The following is an 18,800-nucleotide window of genomic DNA, read 5'->3' as shown; positions in this document are numbered from 1 at the left end:
GTCACTATGATTCATTGTGTTACGAGGCGATTTAGGACGAGTTACTGAGTTAAAGAATAGTCTTGCATAAGGAATTCCATAAGAATGGCAACGTGGCCGTGTTATCTGATTTTATTTGGGTATATGTGTATTTGCTGGTTTAGCCTATTTTTATACTTTGTACAATAAAAATAGTATTGTGGAGCTGTAGTTGTGAGTACCACACGGAAAAACCCATAGTTGGTCTTTGGTCAATCTGGACGCAGAAGGATTTGTCATTGTCTTGAATAAAGTCGCTTCAAGTAAACAGCTCACATGTGGTAACCAGAGGGAATGGTTACGACAAGTGGATGATGCAAGACTAGTGAGAAAGGTGTTTCTATGGAATGTTAGGAGTAGCAGGTGGGGGAAGAAGTGTGTCAAGATGGCAGCAGAGAATGGTTTGGAAACTAGTTGGGCTTTTCAGCGGATTGAGGGGAGGCATGTTGAGAGTGACTGGAGCATGGTTATTAGAAATGGGGAAGGCAGAGAGTGGGATGTAAGGAAGTGGAAGAGTGAGATTGACAGAGTAGTGAAACATGTGGGATTGAGTGAATGGAAGAATAAGATAGAACAAAAGAGTACGTTGGAGTGGTACAGAGAGAAAGAGGCCCCGATGTATGAAAAGTGGTACGAGGGAAGCCTGGGTGGTGACCTTCTCTTCCGAGCGAGGGCACAGTGTATGGATGTAAATGCAAGGAGTTACAGATGGTCTGAGTCCCGCAGCAAGGTGTGCCAGATGTGTGACATGGGAGAGGATGAGACGGTGGAACATGTGGTGCGGGAGTGTGTGAAGTATGCCAGAGACAGGAATGAAAGGATGCAATTGGTGCTAAGGGAATTGAGGAATGCCAGAGTGGAGATGACGGGAAGGGAATGGATGGTGTTTCTGCTGGGACTGTGTGGAGACACGAATGACAGGATGATTGAAGCCGTGAAGGAATTCCTTGGGAAAATGTGGCGTGCTAGACGTATGAATCAATAATGTAAATTTTGGTGATTGTTTTCTTTTTGTCGTTTTTCTCTTTTTCTGTACAGTAGTGGCCGTTACAAAGGTCTGACTCAGGAACAGTCCCGAGTCACCTGTAACATCAAGATCAAGATCAAGTTAAATTAACTTGAGTAGTGAGCTAAATATTGACTTAATATGTGGTAAGGAGAGTGAAATGTGACTGAATGTATTCTGTTTATTGTTTTCTTACAGTGTAGCATTAAAGGAAGGACGGAAAAAACCTGCATTAATGACAGTGTACATTTTCATCTTTTTTTTTTCTGTACAATCTTTCACATTTCCTGATTCATTTCCATTGGCAACTTTGCAAACATTTATTTTTTTACTTACTCTCATCTTTCTCACAATTCCTTCTTCCTTTCTCCTCCTTCTCTTCCTCCCTTCCTCAGTCACTCAACCTCCTCCTTTCCTTTCATCTCTTTCTCGTTCTCCTTTCCTCCACCCTCTCTGCTCTCTTTCCCTCCTCTCCTCTCTCCTTCTTCCCTTCACCTTCTCTCCTTCTCCTTTCCTCCATCCTCTCTCTTTTCTTCTTCAGTCACCCACCTTCCTCCTTCCTTACCTCCTTCTCTCCTTCCTTTTTTTCTCCCAGTCACACACATTCCTTCCTTCTTTCCTTCCTTTCCTTTCCAAATCACAAACCCTCCTCCTTTCCTTCACCCTTTCTCTTCTTCCTCTTCTCTCCCAGTCACCCATTCTTCTTTTTTTCGTACACCCTCTCTTTCCTTTCTCTCTTTCTCCTTTCCTTCCATCCCTTCTTCTTCTTTCTCTCCTTCACCTTCTCTCTCCTCTCTTTCCTTTTCCAATCACCCCTCCTTTCCTCCATACTCTCTCCTTCTTTCTCTTTCCCACTTTCTCTCCTTCCTTTCCTTCACCTTCTCTCTCTCTCTCTCTCTCTTTCTCCTTCCTTTCTCCAATCACTCACCCTCCTCCTTTCCTTCACCCTATCTCCATCTCTCTCCTTTCCTTCACTTTCCTTCCCTCTTCCTCTCCAATCACCCACCCTGCTTTGCCTCCCCTCTCTTTCTCTTCACCCTGCGGACTATGTTGGCGTTATAAGTCTTGGGCTGCTTGAAGAGGGCGCTGATGGATAAGTGGTGCAGGCCAAGGCTACTCATCTCCTCTATCCTGCTCCTCGTTCTCTTCACTGAGTACTGCAGGACTCGCATGCAGCCCTTGTGTGTGTGGAGAGGGTTAGATTAGGTTAGGTTAGAGGGGGAAAGAGGAGGGATGGAGATGGAGGAGGAGAGAGAGAGAGAGAGAGAGAGAGAGAGAGAGAGAGAGAGAGAGAGAGAGAGAGAGAGAGAGAGAGAGAGAGAGAGAGAGAGAGAGAGAGAGAGAGAGAGAGAGAGAGAGAGAGAAAGGGGTCTGTTTTGTTTGAATATTGTACGAGAATATAAATAAATGGATTTTTCTTTTTTATTGATCAAAGAAATGTGGAATGTGTGGAATGTGTGTATGGTTATAAGGAGTGTTTTATGTTAAGGGGATAACACACACACACACACACACACACACACACACACACACACACACACACACCGCGTAGTGTAGTGGTTAGCACGCTCGACTCGCAATCGAAAAGGCCTGGTTCGAGTCCCGGGGCGGCGAGGCAAATGGGCAAGCCTCTTAATGTGTGGCCCCTGTTCACCTAGCAGTAAATAGGTACGGGATGTAACTCGAGGGGTTGTGGCCTCGCTTTCCCGGTGTGTGGAGTGTGTTGTGGTCTCAGTCCTACCCGAAGATCGGTCTATGAGCTCTGAGCTCGCTCCGTAATGGGGAAGACTGGCTGGGTGACCTGCAGGCGACCGAGATGAGATTAAATGATTTACACACACACACAGACACACCCACACAAACACACAGTGGTTAGAGCGCTGGCTTCACAAGCCAGAGGACCAGAGTTCTATTCCCCGGCCGGGTGGAGATATTTGGGTGTATCTCCTTTCACGTGTAGCCCCTGTTCACCTAGCAGTGAGTAGGTACGGGATGTAAATCGAGGAGTTGTGACCTTGTTGTCCTGGTGTGTGTTGTGTGTTGTGGTCTCAGGCCTATCTTCATCCTCTGTTATTTTTTCCGTTCATTTCGTCTTTTAATCTTTTCCAGGGCGCTGTATGACACCATTTGCTCCAGTGCCATGACGTCAATCAATTAATCGTTAGACATTTCAGTTGGTCTCTGTCTCGATGTTTTCGCTTCTCAGTATATATAAAGGGTAGTGTTGTAAGTTTGCGTCATATTTCTAAAGACATCACTCTCAAGAATAAGGGGTTATGGGGTGATTCAAGATTTTTTTCTTTCGGTTTGTCGCTTTAATGCCGATCTTAATCAAACAATTTGGTTGAAGTTAAGAGGTAAATTTCGAAAGGGAACATTGGCAGTAAAGAGTGTTATAAGGTGCAAGTTTTTCAATGCCTTTACTTTTCTCTCCCCTAATGAAACATTGTAGTGAAAGTTAAGAGTAACTTTTCGACAGGTAACACTGAAGGCAAAGTGTTATGGAAGAGTCCTAAATTGTCCATGCCTTCAGTTTTATTCTCTCATTAAGATCACCTTTGAAAACAAGAGTCACATTCCCATTAACAGTGTTAGGGTTGGAGTTCATTATCCTTCCCATACTCCACTCAGTCGTTCGTCATTTTTTTTTTTTTTTTTTTTGTGTATACTGTGGTGACCCGAAATTTCGATATATTTCATGACCACAAGTTCCATTTACCACCTTTGTGTGTGTGTGTGTGTGTGTGTGTGTGTTTTTTTTTATGGTCACGTAACGCCAGGGAATATGGATCGGAAATGGCTTTGGCTGGCCGAGAATTGCACCGTTTTCCTTGATGCTCGCTCTCTCTCTCTCTCTCTCTCTCTCTCTCTCTCTCTCTTTGTTTTTGTTTTCCTTTGTCTTACTTTCTTTGTTTTCATATTTTTTTCCACTGCGGAGATGAGTATGCGCTTAACACACGACTATTCTATACATTACTATATCTTTTCATTACGTTGTATGAGTTTACCAGCTCATTGCAAACTCCAAAAAAAAAAGAAAGGAACACAAGAAAGGACAAATCCATAATCATTTAGAAGCGTTAACTTTCTCTGCATCCTTGTCTTGAGGTTGACAACAGGACTGTATCATCCATCAAAACTAAGGTGTGCAGCCATACAAGGAACCCATCCACATCACAGCTATTCTTAATCAGACCAATAATGAATAACAAACATGAAGCAGGGGAGCCTTGCCTCACACACACACACACACACACACACACACACACACACACACACACACACACACACACACAAAGTCGGCCAGTAATCAGGATAGGAGCAATAAATAGTAAAGTCAACCTTGATGTGAAAGAAAAAGAGAGAAGAGGGAATTCTGAGATGAATGGAATAGTCTCAGTGGTGAGGTTGATGGCGGCGAGTCTTTACGGAGCCTTGAAGAGCAGCGTACAAAGATCATGTCTGGTGCACCAAGCGGCAAGCTCACTCTGCTACACGGAAGAAGTGGTGTTTTTAAATGGATTTTATAGATACATTGATGGATGAGGATAATAAGAGAGAATTAGTTCAAGTGTTTCGTACAAGAACTGACTGCCTGAATGAAACGTGTAGGCCTGATGGCTTCTGGCAGCTTCCATGATTTGACTTCAGCGATTTTAAAGACAAAGAAACTGAATAAGATTGGTATTATGGAATCAACCTTCACCCATACAAATGTTCAGACAGTGGCGATGACCATGAGGGTTTTTTCCTTCAAGTAGTTATCTAAACAATAAAGGAATTAGCAACGCAGTGAATGAGCTGAAAGAATCTTAATTTGACCAAACCCTCGGAAGGAGACGCTAAAGTTATTTCACTATTAGTATTAGTGGTTGTTCTTGTGTTGTTATCAGTTACATCTTTCAAAACCACATCCTGAAATCCACACCACACCCTATCAACATAAGAACATCAGAAAATAAGTGTTAGTGCAGGAAGCCATCAGGCCCACACGTGGCAGTCCCTGTACAGACATACCCACCCATCACTCCATCTATAAATCTGTCAAATCTTAAAAGCTCCCCAATTATTCACCACTAATTTTCTACAGCTTCACAAACTCATGTGGGGGATTAAAATAGTGAAGAATGTGGCCATTAATCTCTTCAGTAGCATGACACGTTTCCTTATTAATTCTGGTGACTATTTGGTGATTTTCTACAGCTTCACAAACTCATGTGGGGGATTAAAATAGTGAAGACTTTGGACATTGATCTTCTGCCCCTTCATATTGTCAATAAAATGGTCTTATCGTAGCCAGCCTGTCTGAAAATACCCAAAAAATGTCAAACTGTCTTAAAATGCCTTAAAAAACGTGCCAAACTGTCTTATAATGCCCTAAATATATGCCAAACTGCCTTAAAATGCCCTAAAAACGTGTCAAACTAAACGTGTCAAACTATCTTTCAATGTGCTAAAAAGCGTGCCAAGCTGTCTTAAAATGCCTTAATAGTATGTCAAACTGTCTGAAAATGCCCTAAAAAACGTGCCAAACTCTTTTAATGCCATAAATATATGCCAAACTTTTAAAAATGCCCTAAAAACATGAGTCTCCCTATTCCTTGTGGTAACTATTTGGTGATTTTCTACAGCTTCACACACTCATGTGGGGGATTAAAATAGTGAAGACTGTGGCCATTAACCCCTTCAGTAACATAACACGTTTCCCTATTCCTTGTGGTAACTATTTGGTGATCTACAGCTTCACAAACTCATGTGGGGGATTAAAATATTGAAGACTGTGGCCATTAACCCCTTCAGTAGCATGACACGTTTCCCTATTCCTTGTGGTAACTATTTGGTGATCTACAGCTTCACAAACTCATGTGGGGGATTAGAAAGTGAAGACTGTGGTCATTAATCTTCTGCCCTCCACAGACCCTTGCTAATGTCAATAAAATAGTCTTATTGTACACAAAGATCACTTATTCATACTCATTCATATATGATTAAAATTTAAAAGAAAGATCAAAGAAAATAAGAAAATGATAAAAAGAATAAAAATAGTATGAGATAATAAACAATAAAAAAATACATACATGAAAGGATTAATTTCCGCGCAAAAAAATAAATTAACGAAAAAAAAAATTAAAATAAAGACAAAAACAAGTAAGGAAACAATAAAATAATAAAATTAGTAAGAAAAAACAGATAAAAAAATGGATGATGATATAAAAAGCATTGAATCCCGTGCCAACTACTGGAAAATTGAAGGATAAAAATTATAAAAAAAAATGGAAACAAAATAAAATGAGAAAAGAATAAACAAAATAAATTAATAGGAAGAACAGACATGAAAAATGGATGATGATATAAGAGCATTCATTCCCTCGATAACTTCTGAAAAATTGAAGAAAAAAGAAGAAATAATGAAAAAAATAGAAACACAAAATGAAATAAGAATAAAAAAATTAAAACAATAATTAAAAAACGGACAAAAATGGAGCAGGTACAAAAGGCATTCAATACTCCCACAAAACAAAATAAATAAGGAAAGAATAAAAAAAATAAAAGTGATAAGAAAAAGACAAAAGATTATATAAAAAAAACATTCATTCCCACGCTACACACACACACACACACACACACACACACACACACCGTGTAGTGTAGTGGTTAGCAGGTTCGACTCACAATCGAGAGGGCCGGGTTCGAGTCGTGGGAAGCGGTAAGGCTAATGGGCAAGCCTCTTAATGTGTGGACCCTGTTCACCTAGCAGTAAATAGGTACGGGATGTAACTCGAGGGGTTGTGGCCTCGCTTTCCCGGTGTGTGGAGTGTGTGATGTGGTCTCAGTCCTACCCGAAGATCGGTCTATGAGCTCTGAGCTCGCTCCGTAATGGGGAAGACTGGCTGGGTGACCAGCAGACGACCGAGGTGAATTGTACACACACACACACACACACACACACACACACACAGCCCGGTAGCTCAGTGGTTAGAGCGCTGGCTTCACAAGCCAGAGGACCGGGGTTCGATTCCCCGGCCGGGTGGAGATATTTAGGTGTCTCCTTTCACGTGTAGCCCCTGTTCACCTAGCAGTGAGTAGGTACGGGATGTAAATCGAGAAGTTGTGACCTTGTTGTCCCGATGTGTGGTGTGTGCCTGGTCTCAGGCCTATCCGAAGATCGGAAATAATGAGCTCTGAGCTCGTTCCATAGGGTAACGTCTGGCTGTCTCGTCAGACTGCAACAGATCAAACAGTGAATCACACACACACACACACACGTAGTGTAGCGGTTAGCACACTCGGCTTACAAATGAGAAGGCGCGGGTTCGACCCCTGGACACAGCGGAGCAAATGGATGAGCCTCTTAATGTGTAACCTCTGTTCACCTAGTAGCAGGTATAGGTACGGGATGTAACTCGAGGTTTTATGGCCTCACTTCCCCGGTGTGTGAAGTGTGGTGTGGTCTCAGAGCTTATAGACCGAAGATCGGTCTATAAGTTCTGAGCTCTTTCCGTAATAGGGAAAGCTGGGTGACCAGCAGGTGACCGTAAATATATACAATGAATGCACACACACACACACACACACACACACACAGTGAAGAAGATTGTGAAATTTTACAGGCAGATCTGGATAGGATTTGGGAGTGGAGCAAGAGGTGGCAAATGGAATTTAATCTGAGCAAAAGTCATGTGATGGAGATGGGAAAGAGTGGAAGACGGCCAAGAGGATCATATAAGATGGGTGAAGAAGTAGTGTTGAAAAAGGTGGAAAAGGAAAAGGATTTGGGAGTGATAATACAAGACAATGGGCAGTTTGAGGCTCATATTGATAAGATGTTTGGAGAAACGTATAATTTGATAAAAAATATTGGATTAGCCTTCCATTATATGGATAAAGATATGATGAAGAAATTAATTAGTACGGTAATTAGACCAAGATTGGAATATGCTGGAGTGGTTTGGTCCCCTTATAAAAAGAAGCATATAAGAAAGTTGGAGAGATTGCAGAGAATGGCAACAAAAATGGTTCCAGAATTGGCAGAAATGACCTATGAGGAGAGATTAAAAGAAATGAATTTCCTTACCTTGTAACAAAGAAGAGAAAGAGGAGATTTAATACAGGTTTATAAACTGTTGAACGGACTGGATGAAGTGGATAATGTGCAAATGATGTTGAGAGAGGAAAACTTAAATAGAACTACAAGATCGCATAGTAAAAAGATAGCCAAGGGAATATGCTTGAAGGATGTGAAGAAATATAGTTTCCCACAAAGATGTGTGGAGGTGTGGAATGGTTTGAGTGAGGAGGTGGTGTCAGCGAGGAGTGTGCATAGTTTTAAAGGAAAGTTGGATGTGTGTAGATATGGAGACGGGGCCACACGAGTATGATACCCAGGCCTTATAAAATTACAACTAGGTGAATACACCTTGGCGCAATGGTTAGCGTGGCCAATTCTCAATCAGGTGGTCCCGTGCTTGTGAAAATAACGATACAATGCAACAAAATATGCAACATTGAGACATTGAGAAGGAGGACGAAGACAGTCAGAGAAGAGGTAATAAGACTGTAAGACAAAATGCTTTTGATTCCTTACGTCTAGAGAGAGCGGTGAGAATGAATTGCCCTTTACATGTGAAGCATTCTCCAATTATGGAACTATAAGGCCCCTGTACAAAGTTAGCAGCTGGGGAGGGCTGAGAAAAACTGGCGGAGACAACCCTGAAGAATTAACTTCATAGAGCTGAAATAGCTCAAGATGAGATGTGAAGTTTCCACTTATATATATATATATATATATATATATATATATATATATATATATATATATATATATATATATATATATATATATATATATATATATATATATATATATATATATATATATATATATATATATATATATATATATATATATATATATATATATATATATATATATATATATATATATATATATATATATATATATATATATATATATATATATAAGAGGACTGGTTAAGGGCAACAAAAATCTAGAGACAAAAGCCCCACTCAGTTGCCAGTCTCCTTATAGAAGCAATAGAATTAACCAAAGGATAGGGACAAACGTCAGGATACCTCGCTCTTAAATGAAGTATAAAGGCGGGTTCACTTGTGGTAGTTGTCGTAAAACAGGGGTAGCATGGAGACACCTGAGTCCATTATGAAAGTGTATTTACGGTAGCACAATACACAACAAGTGTAAACCGAGCGAAACGAGAGGCAGGAGGCGTAGCATGTCCGCCTCAGGCGGCGGCGAGCGAGGACTGAAGGGAAGGACGTAACGTCAGACAGAAAGGGAGTATGGGAAAAACAAAGGACATGCTAACATATGGCTCAGGCATGCACAACAGTGCGACCCCGCACTGAAGGTGATAATCATAATAAAAAAACATAAACACTATAAAATAAGAGTTCATCTAAAAAAAAATTGTAAGGTCAACACTGGAATGTTCATTTTTCACAAAAAAAAAACATAGTCATATTAGTAATTGTCATCTGATCACTTTAAAAAATATTACTTCTTTCACTAATTTTCATTACATCACTTATAAGAATATAAAATCTTTTCATTAATTTTCAAATTTTCATATCAATCACAAAAATATTAATTATTTTCATTAATTTTCAAGTTTTCACTTCATTAATTTTCGTTACATGACTCACAAAAATATGAGTTCTGTTTATAAGGTCTGTAATCACTTATCACTAAATAGAATTAATAAGAACATAAAATATGGCACACAGTAAGTTCTTATAGTAAGTTGTCATAGTAAGTTCTCGAGGCGTCCCCCGGAAACATTACACAATGGAAAGAAGTATATATATATATATATATATATATATATATATATATATATATATATATATATATATATATATATATATATATATATATATATACAGATAGCTGCTGATAAATATTTAATCATCATAAAAAAAAATATCATGTAAGCATACACTTTATAAAAAAAAAAAAAAAAAAAAAAAAAAATTACATGTAATCATGAGCTTCATCAAGAATATTTTGACATATAATCATCATGGGACATAAAAATCATGGGACATAAAAAATAAATTATCATGGTACATGAAAAAAAATTACACAAATAATTAAATACAAAATGTAAATCACTGTCATTAGAACTACATATGTAGCTAATCATCATACAAAAATTATCTATAAGGAGTTAGCTCTGGAACGCAGATTGTACGAGGACGAAGAAGGTAAGGAAGTAGATGAAGACACAGAGCTACACGAGACAGGTGGAAGAGGCAAGGGTGAAGGCATAGCAACACAAATATCACTCTTTTTAAGTCTGTCTGCATGGACAACTTCTGACATCTGAGCAGAAGGATAACAAATTTTAAATTTATTTCCTGTTAATTTTTCTTGGATCAAAAAGGGACCTGAAAATTTAGTGGTTAATTTTGACTCGTTCAGGTACAGATTTAAATACCACATCATTAATGTTAAAGGAGACAGGAGTAGCTTTTGCATGTTGACATTGAGTCATTTGAGTACGTGACAACTGGAGAGTACTACGCACTTTATCATGAATAATTTGCATAGCTCGTGCTTGGTTTTGAACATAGTCATCAACAGAATATACTGGTAAACGCGGTTTCTCTAACATGTCAAAGGGGAAACGTTTATCATGTCCAAATACAATAGAATGTGGAGTTTTACCAGTAGATGAATTGATAGTGGCATTTATACAAGCATTCACATGAGGGAGCCAATCTTGCCAATATTCATGAAATTTACCCACTAAATGTCTCAAAATGGTAAGAATTTTACGATTAGTTCTCTCTACCAATCCATTGGAAGTAGGATGGTAGGCAGTGATGAAAGTTTGAGTAATGTGAAACTGTTGACAAATTTTCTGAAGCACTTCATTCTTAAATTCTGCACCATTATCACTAAACAATACTGAAGGAGTAGTGTAAGGGCAAATAAAATTAGAAACAAAAGCATGTGCAACGCTAGAAGCAGATTTGTTAGGCAAAGGAATGAGTACTGTGTATCGGCTGAAATGATCTACGCATACTAGGACATACACAGAGCCTTGCGTGCTACAAGGGAACTGTAACAAAATCGCTACTGTCTCAAACGGACATGCGGGAGTAGGATACTCTTGAATAGGAGCAGTCTTGGTATTTCCTTTATTGAGAGCACAACCAACAAACTGAGAAACATGATTAGTGATGTCTTGTGACATATTTGGCCAATAATACTTAGTACGTGCCATTGCAATGGACTTATCACGACCAGGATGACCTGTGTGAGGGAGATCATGAATAAGAGACAGTACAGTAGGAATCAAACTATCTGGAATGACAAGTTGAGTCACTAGTTGATCATCAATCATTACTTTACATAGCAAGATGTCATCTTGTAAGCTAAATTCAGACAAGGGAACAGGCAATTTTGGCAAAACAGAGTGATCATCAAACTGTAAACACTGGATGACTTTAGACAAGGTAGGATCACTTTTCTGAGCACTGGCTAATTCAGCAAGGGAAAAATTTGACACTTGAGTAATTGAAGTAACTGCAACATTGCGGGACAACGCATCCGCTACTAAATTAGCGCGACCCGGCAAGTATTTGATGTCAGGATTAAATTCTTCAATGGTGAGGAACCATCTAGCTAGACGGCCAGATAAATTTTTGCCTTTGAAACGTTGTGTGACAGCAACATGGTCATACTAGTATACACAGTAATTGGATAACCATAAATGATGTCACTAAAATGTTTAAGAGACCAAACTAATGCGAGAGCTCCTAGATTTGCTACTGAATAACGTGATTCACAAGCATTAAGTACACGACTCGCGAAGGCAATGACTTGGGGACGACTACCCGGAACTTGTTGCATCAGGACAGAACCAATACCTTGAGACAATGCATCTGAACAGATCACAAAAGGCAAGTAGTAGTCAGGAAATGATAATACTGGAGCTTGTGTAACAGCTGATTTAAGAACAGTGAAGCTGTAGTCATGAATTGCATCCCAATGAAAGGGTAAATTTTTCTTCAGAAGATGCGTTAGTGGAGACGCAATAGTGGCAAAATTCTTAATGAACACATGATATCCTGCTAATCCCAAGAAAGATCGGACATTGTTAGTCGTGGTTGGTGTAGGAAAGTCTTGAACAGCTTTGACTTTAGCGTTCGTAGTGTGAATACCATGGCGATCCACAACATGGCCAAGAAATTCAATACGAGAACGCAAGAATTGACATTTTGTGATGTTAAGCTTAAGACCACCTTCTATGAATTTCTGTAACACTAGAGCAAGTTTGTGAAAGTGACTGTCTAAATCTTTAGACTAAAATTAAATCATCAAGATAGACAAACAAACCATCGCCAATAAGACCTTGGAAGAGTGAATTTCCTAGTCGTTGGCAGGTTAGTGGAGAGTTACGAAGACCCATGGGGCAACGAAGCCACTCAAATTGACCTTTGGCGTAGAAAATGCAGTAATGGGTCTCCTACTTGGAGACAATGGAATTTGCCAAAATCCACTTTTCAAGTCAAGTGTTGTGAATAATGTATTGTCCTTACCGATGGACTGTAAAATGTCACTAAGTACTAGTAAGGGATAATGGTCAGGAATTGTGACTTGGTTAACTTTCCTAAAATCAATGACTGCACGGTAAGAACCATCTTTCTTTGGCACAAGGAAGAGAGGTGAGTTCCATGGAGAGTACGACTCTTGAATAATACCTTCATCAAGCATGCCTTGCACTAATTTTTTAGCTACTTGACGCTGACAATGAGGCAAGCGATAAGATGGAACATGGATAGCGCGCGTGTTAGGCTAAAGGTCAATTTGATGCTGTACATCAGTGATTCCCAACTGGTGTGCCGCGGCACCAAGGGGTGCCGTGAGATCTTTTGAGGGTGCCGCCAAAATTCAGGGGAAAAAATTGCATTAACTTCACTCTCTCTGCTTCTGCTGCTGCTGCACAATTTAGCGATCGAATTTTCAACTTAGCTACTTTTCATTGAATTTGTATAATAATTTGTACTTATGGAAAATTACAATCCAGGAGAACAATACTAATTATATGATTTTGCTGTGTAATAATTGTACGGACACTGGAGAGAACAGCTTGGCGGGAGAGTGGGAGGGAGGGAGGGGAGTGAGGGTTGTAGACTGACGCGTATGACACACGTACAGGGCAGGGCGCACAGCGAGTCGCCACTGGCCAGAGCCCAGAATGTCTCAGTACTGATTGGTGACGCAAAGGAAGCAGAAGGTATGACATATCCTCCTCCCTCAGCTCGTTAGCAATACATACCTGGTATGTATTGCTAACTAGCTGAGTTCGTGAGTCGTTTGTTCATCTTTTCTTTTTTAGTAATTAATTACGAAGTATTAGTAATGAATTTCTCTATGCTTTATAACACCAAAAGCAAAATTTAATAATTTTCTCCTGTAATACCAAATGTAAACACGTCGTAAATTTGTGATCATTTGCAATTCTTGAGATAAGCTAAAACCGTGTTTGTCGCTTTCTACCTAAGTATCAAAAACTAATTTAAGCCTCTATTTTTTTCCTTTTTTTCAGAATACGTCTTATCTGACAACGTCGAGAAAGAAGGATGGATAAGTTCGTTGTGAGGAAGCGAAAAGTACAGGAAGATGAATCTCAAGACCAAATGGTGGCTTCCAGTATTGGTACTGCTTCGGAGTCAAACATTGAAGATGTTCCTGGACCATCTGAATCAAAATGTGAAAAGAGGAAGCACGCATCTCTTTCGAAGAAAAGAACATATGTTGATGCCTATTTAGCATATGGTTTTACTTCAAACAATGATGAAGATAATCCACGCCCTGTGTGTTTAGTTTGTGGAGATACACTCAGCAATGAGGCCATGGTACCTAGTAAGCTCAAGCGGCACCTTAATACCAGACATCCTTTTGTGTCGCAGAAGGACATGGCATATTTTTCTCGTTTGTTAGAAGGGCAAAGTAAGGCGGCTACTAAAATGGTCAAGAGGGTATCAGTAGCCGACACTGCTCTTGAAGTTTCTTTCAGAGTAGCAGAGCTGATAGCAAAGAAGATGAAGCCTCATACAACTGGTGAAGAAATCATTGGCCCTGCATGCAACATAATTGTAGAAACAATGCTTGGCAAAGAAGCTCAGCAACAGATTTCGAAAGTACCTCTTTCCAATAACACCATCAGCCGCAGGATATCTGAAATGTCAACAGATATTAATGAAGAAGTTGTGAAGCAGATAAAATCAAAAAGAAAATTCGCATTGCAAGTAGATGAGAGTACTGACATAGCTGAAAAATGCCAACTGCTTGGGTTTTGCAAATTCATTGACAAGGATATTGTGGAACAGTTTATGTTTTGCAAAGAATTACAGACTACAACCACTGGAGAGGATATCTTCGCGTCTGTAAATTCGTACCTCACTCAACATGGTCTTTCATGGAATTATTTTCATATCTATGTATAAGGTGTTGTTACATCGATGCAAAATGTCGAAATGAAAAAAATATATATAATAAAAAAACAACGGAGATTTTAAATATGTATTTCCTTATAAGGGTGCCGGGAAGTTTTGAAAGGCTTGCCAAGGGTGCCGCAAACTAGAAAAGGTTGGGAACCACTGTTGTACATGGTCAGTAACACCTAAAGGTTCACCTGGTAAAGCAATAGCTTGTCTGTGAGCTACAAGAATGTCATAGAGACGCTGTGCTTCTGCAGGAAAATCTGCAACTTTGACATGTGCCTCCAACTGAGTGATCAGTTCAGCTGAAGAGCAGGAACAAGCAGACTGTGAATCTACAGCTCCTATCAAAGGTGGAGAATCCTGAAAAGAAGCTTTATCTATCACACTAAAGGAACCAAGGTGCACGCCATCTTTAAGAGTAATGGACGAACCTGTGAGATTAGTGACTAAAGCATCATTAAGGTGACCACATCGCATGGTAGAGAGTGTACCTTCTACAACTAAACGCTGAATCCTGGCACTATCAGGATGTGAGATCACGCATGCGCTTACTGGGGCACGAAGAACACGCACTGGAACTTTAGTTGCTGAAGTAGGACCTATAAATTGGTCACCAACAATGACAGCCGCACAAGAATCCAAGGAGACAGAACGTTTTGACTCCGGGGACGAAGATGCTAAGTTTGACTGCGGGGACAAAGGATTCTGAGTACGCTGCAGTAACAGTGCTTCGTCAAAAGCAGGTAGACATGACTGTTCAAAATGTACGTGTAGTGAGGCAACTGTAAGAACAGAAACAGGCGAGTCTGAAGCATAATACATGAATACATTATGGCTGACAGCATGATAACGGGGAAATATTGTAATATCATGTTTAACTAACTCATCATAATCAAAGAGAGCATCACAGTTCAACACAAAATTTGTTACTACAAAAAATTTTACATCAAAGGTATAATCATGATTATGAAAGGACACAGGCAAAGTTACTGAACCAATAATATTGAGAGCCTTGAGCTGCATGAAAAAATCTGGTTCTCTTTTGATAGAGGAACATTATACAATTCATTAAGGTGCTGGTAAGCACGTTCTGTCAGTAAGCTACAGTCAGCTCCTGTATCAATGCAAACTGTGAAAGGAGAGCCATAAGTGTACATTTGGAAATGAAGACGTCGCGCCGTTGCAGCAATAACTGTAGGAATCGACGGGACTGGCATGTCTGAGAGAATGTCTACGTTATTGGAGGAGAATGCTGGCGCTGGTAAAAATTTGACTGTGGTGAAGACACAGTAACATGTTACTGACGCTGAAGGCGTTGAATTTTAAGGCATTCTTCAGAAGAATGATTACCTGGACCATGAATAAGGCAAGACTTAGGTGGTCTTTCAGGAATTGGACGCGACGCAGGACGTCCCTGCCGAGAAGACGATCTCGGGCGACTGGTCACAGAGCGTGTGACATGACGGAAGCCTTGAAGAGACTCATAGCGAGAAAGACGCTGAGCTGAGGGAGAACGCGCTGAATTTCTTTCATGATGCTGTCGCAAAAAACGTTTAATGGTATGTACCTGTTTGTGACAGTAAGTACAGGCATACACAGCATGTTGCTTATCAGAAGCTGGTGCACTAGGTTGTGAAGTCTGGTTAGCAGAATTTAAAGGTGAAGTAGCAGTAGTGGAAGCTACAACGTGCACGTGAGCTGGATGTTCTTTTAATTTAGAAGCAATTTTAGATGAGAAATCAAGTAGATTATCTGTCTGAGTGTATGTAAGCGTAGACGCAATTCTGCGCTCACTAGGGTTCAAAAAATTAATGTAATAGAGAAATTCAATTATATCATGAAATCGCTGCTCAGACATTGTACCATTAGTAATCCAATTTGAAGCTTTAAGTGAATCAACAGCAGCAGAAGCTAATTCAGCAGAGCGAGGAAGAGCTCTTAAGCAATTGAGGACACCAAAATTGTTAGTCATTGTATCTGTTCCGTCAAAGACTCACTGGAATGAATCTGGCTGTTGGGGCATACTAAATGCTTGTAAGAAATTTGCTCTGAAAGCATTATAATCACAATTCAGGGTTTTAGGATTGAAAGCAGAAGCCGACATTAAATCAGCAGCAATAGATCCTGGCTGTAACTGAGAACGCACAAAAGAAATTTTATCAACACCTGAAGTGATGTTAGAGTTGCAAATACTGTCTTCACATTGTTGCAAGAATTATAAAGGAGAATACTAAGAGATGTTATCACCACCAAACTTCTGGATTGAAGGATCATGGTGTAAGAGTTCAAAAGTTGGAGCAAGCACAGGGCTTTGAAACAATGTAGAAGGAACAGGAGGGGCATTAGCAGTAGTAGTAGGAGTTGTAGTAGTAGATGTAGTAAGGGTAGAAGTAGTAGTAGTAGTAGTTGTAGTAAGAGTAGTAGTCATACTAGTGACAGTAGTAACTGTGGTAGTAGTAGTGTTATTATCATGAGAAGACATGGTGCAAGAATAAAGCTTACCACAGTGTAGCAACATAAAAAAATAAAATAAGTAAAAACAGCAATAAAGTAAGGTGTTATAGTTACACTCTGAAGCAAAATGGAAGTAACTACGTCCAGGGCTCACTCAAAACACACACTTGGGCAGTACATCTCGTAGCACCAAGTGGAGTACAGAGCACAGCACAGTCAAGCTAGGACGGGCAAAAATATTAGTTTTTCATAATACACCAGGCATTGCAATTGGTATCAAAAGTACATGGAAGTACTGCTGAGAAAACTTCATGCAGTGATTTCAATACTGAATAAAAAAAATTAGAGATGGTACAATTATAAAAATAAATATAACACTTGGGACAAGATGCAAATCAAGTATGAGATACTCAAAAATAATTCACTAGAGTGGTTATACTGAAAAACACTCAATAAGTATTCAATGGAACACAATGACATACATTACCATACACCATACACTGGCTGGGATATCAGCAGCAATGAAAATACATCACAGACACACATTTCATAATCAGATGCAGTAGTAGTCTCAGTCTGCGATGAAAATCCAGGCATGAACATACAAAAATATAATGAAAATCACACCTAAACATGAAAAAAAAAAATCAAAAGGAAAAAAAATTCACAGGAAAATAATTACAGGTAGTGTAAGAAAAATAATACTGAAAATAAAATAACTAGCCAACAGCATGGGCAGACAGAAAATGCAGAGAAAACAATGAAGTTTAAGCAGAAAGCAATAGAAAGCAAAAAAGAAACAAAAATTTCAAGGTCACTCAAGGAGAAACAGTAATAAAATAACAATGCACAAAAAAACACTGTTGCACTTGTAAATAACACTGTAGCACTAGCAAATTAAAGAAAATGCATCAAATAATTGAGCTGATGAGGCTGCAAGGGTAATATAATAAAAAAGCAGGCCTACACACAGGAAAAACATATGGTACTAGGCTACAAATACATTTAAATCATCCGCGGCTGTGATAGCCAATCTGAGACAAGAGCAAAGGTGCCATAACGAATCACCGAAGAGCCCGGTAAAATATCAAGATGGCGGCCAGACAGGAGCCAATCAGAGCACAAGATACAGGTAGCAGCGTCCCACAGCCAATGGGAGAAGCTGAAACATTCAAACATTAAGAGACAAGACGCTAGAATTAGTGGCGCCAAGGCGAGAAAAAGCAGATTAAAATGCAGTAAACACCACAAGATAAACTCACTGACTTACCCTGAAGGAACTAACCCAACGTATCTGTGTAGAAGGGAGCGTCAGATGAGGTGTGGAGTAGCTGAGAAGCATAAGATGGTGTCAGGACGGACCTTGGCGGGAAAACACTGTAATCGCCTAAAAAAAAACTCACAGCAAGCACAAAAGTATATGTTATACTTATACAAAAGACGGCAGAAGCTGGAGGGGTGGCGGAGGGGCTGACAGGTGGCACTTGAAGCACAGCTCACGAGAGAGCGAAGGAGTGCGTGTGTCGGCTTGCTACACGTGGCGATTTGATACGCAGCAAGGTGCACGTGGCTTCACAAGACTACTTAAGAGCACAGCAGTCTATCAGGCAGTCAGCAGGGAGAAAGCTGCAGGCAAAAACTTGCGAACGAAGCTGTAGGTAGGAAGATCCAAGCGTCGAGAAGCCCACGTGAGACAGCAGGCAGTGGCAGGCTAAAATACAGCAGACAAGGCAGAGCTGCAGGAGGCTGGAGACAGCAAGGCACAATACAGCAAGAAACAGCTGACATTCCCGTAGCTGTAGGAAGATCCAAACGTTGAGAAGCCTAC

At 39.9% G+C, this 18,800-nt stretch overlaps 1 protein-coding gene across 1 annotated transcript; it reads left to right on the top strand.

Annotated features, from left to right (window-relative positions):
* The first annotated feature begins 13,654 nt into the window (after window positions 1-13,654).
* Window positions 13,655-15,227, top strand: LOC123499745 (zinc finger BED domain-containing protein 5-like). Its single transcript, XM_045248188.1, has 3 exons — window positions 13,655-14,457; window positions 14,816-14,868; window positions 15,046-15,227. Exons 1-3 carry the CDS (start codon window positions 13,655-13,657, stop codon window positions 15,225-15,227), a joined length of 1,038 nt encoding a protein of 345 aa, XP_045104123.1.
* The last annotated feature ends 3,573 nt before the right edge of the window (window positions 15,228-18,800 follow it).

The sequence above is a fragment of the Portunus trituberculatus genome, chromosome 8 (genome assembly GCF_017591435.1).
Source record: "Portunus trituberculatus isolate SZX2019 chromosome 8, ASM1759143v1, whole genome shotgun sequence".
NCBI classification, from domain to species: domain Eukaryota; kingdom Metazoa; phylum Arthropoda; class Malacostraca; order Decapoda; family Portunidae; genus Portunus; species Portunus trituberculatus.
This window is presented reverse-complemented; position numbering and strand designations above follow the sequence as displayed.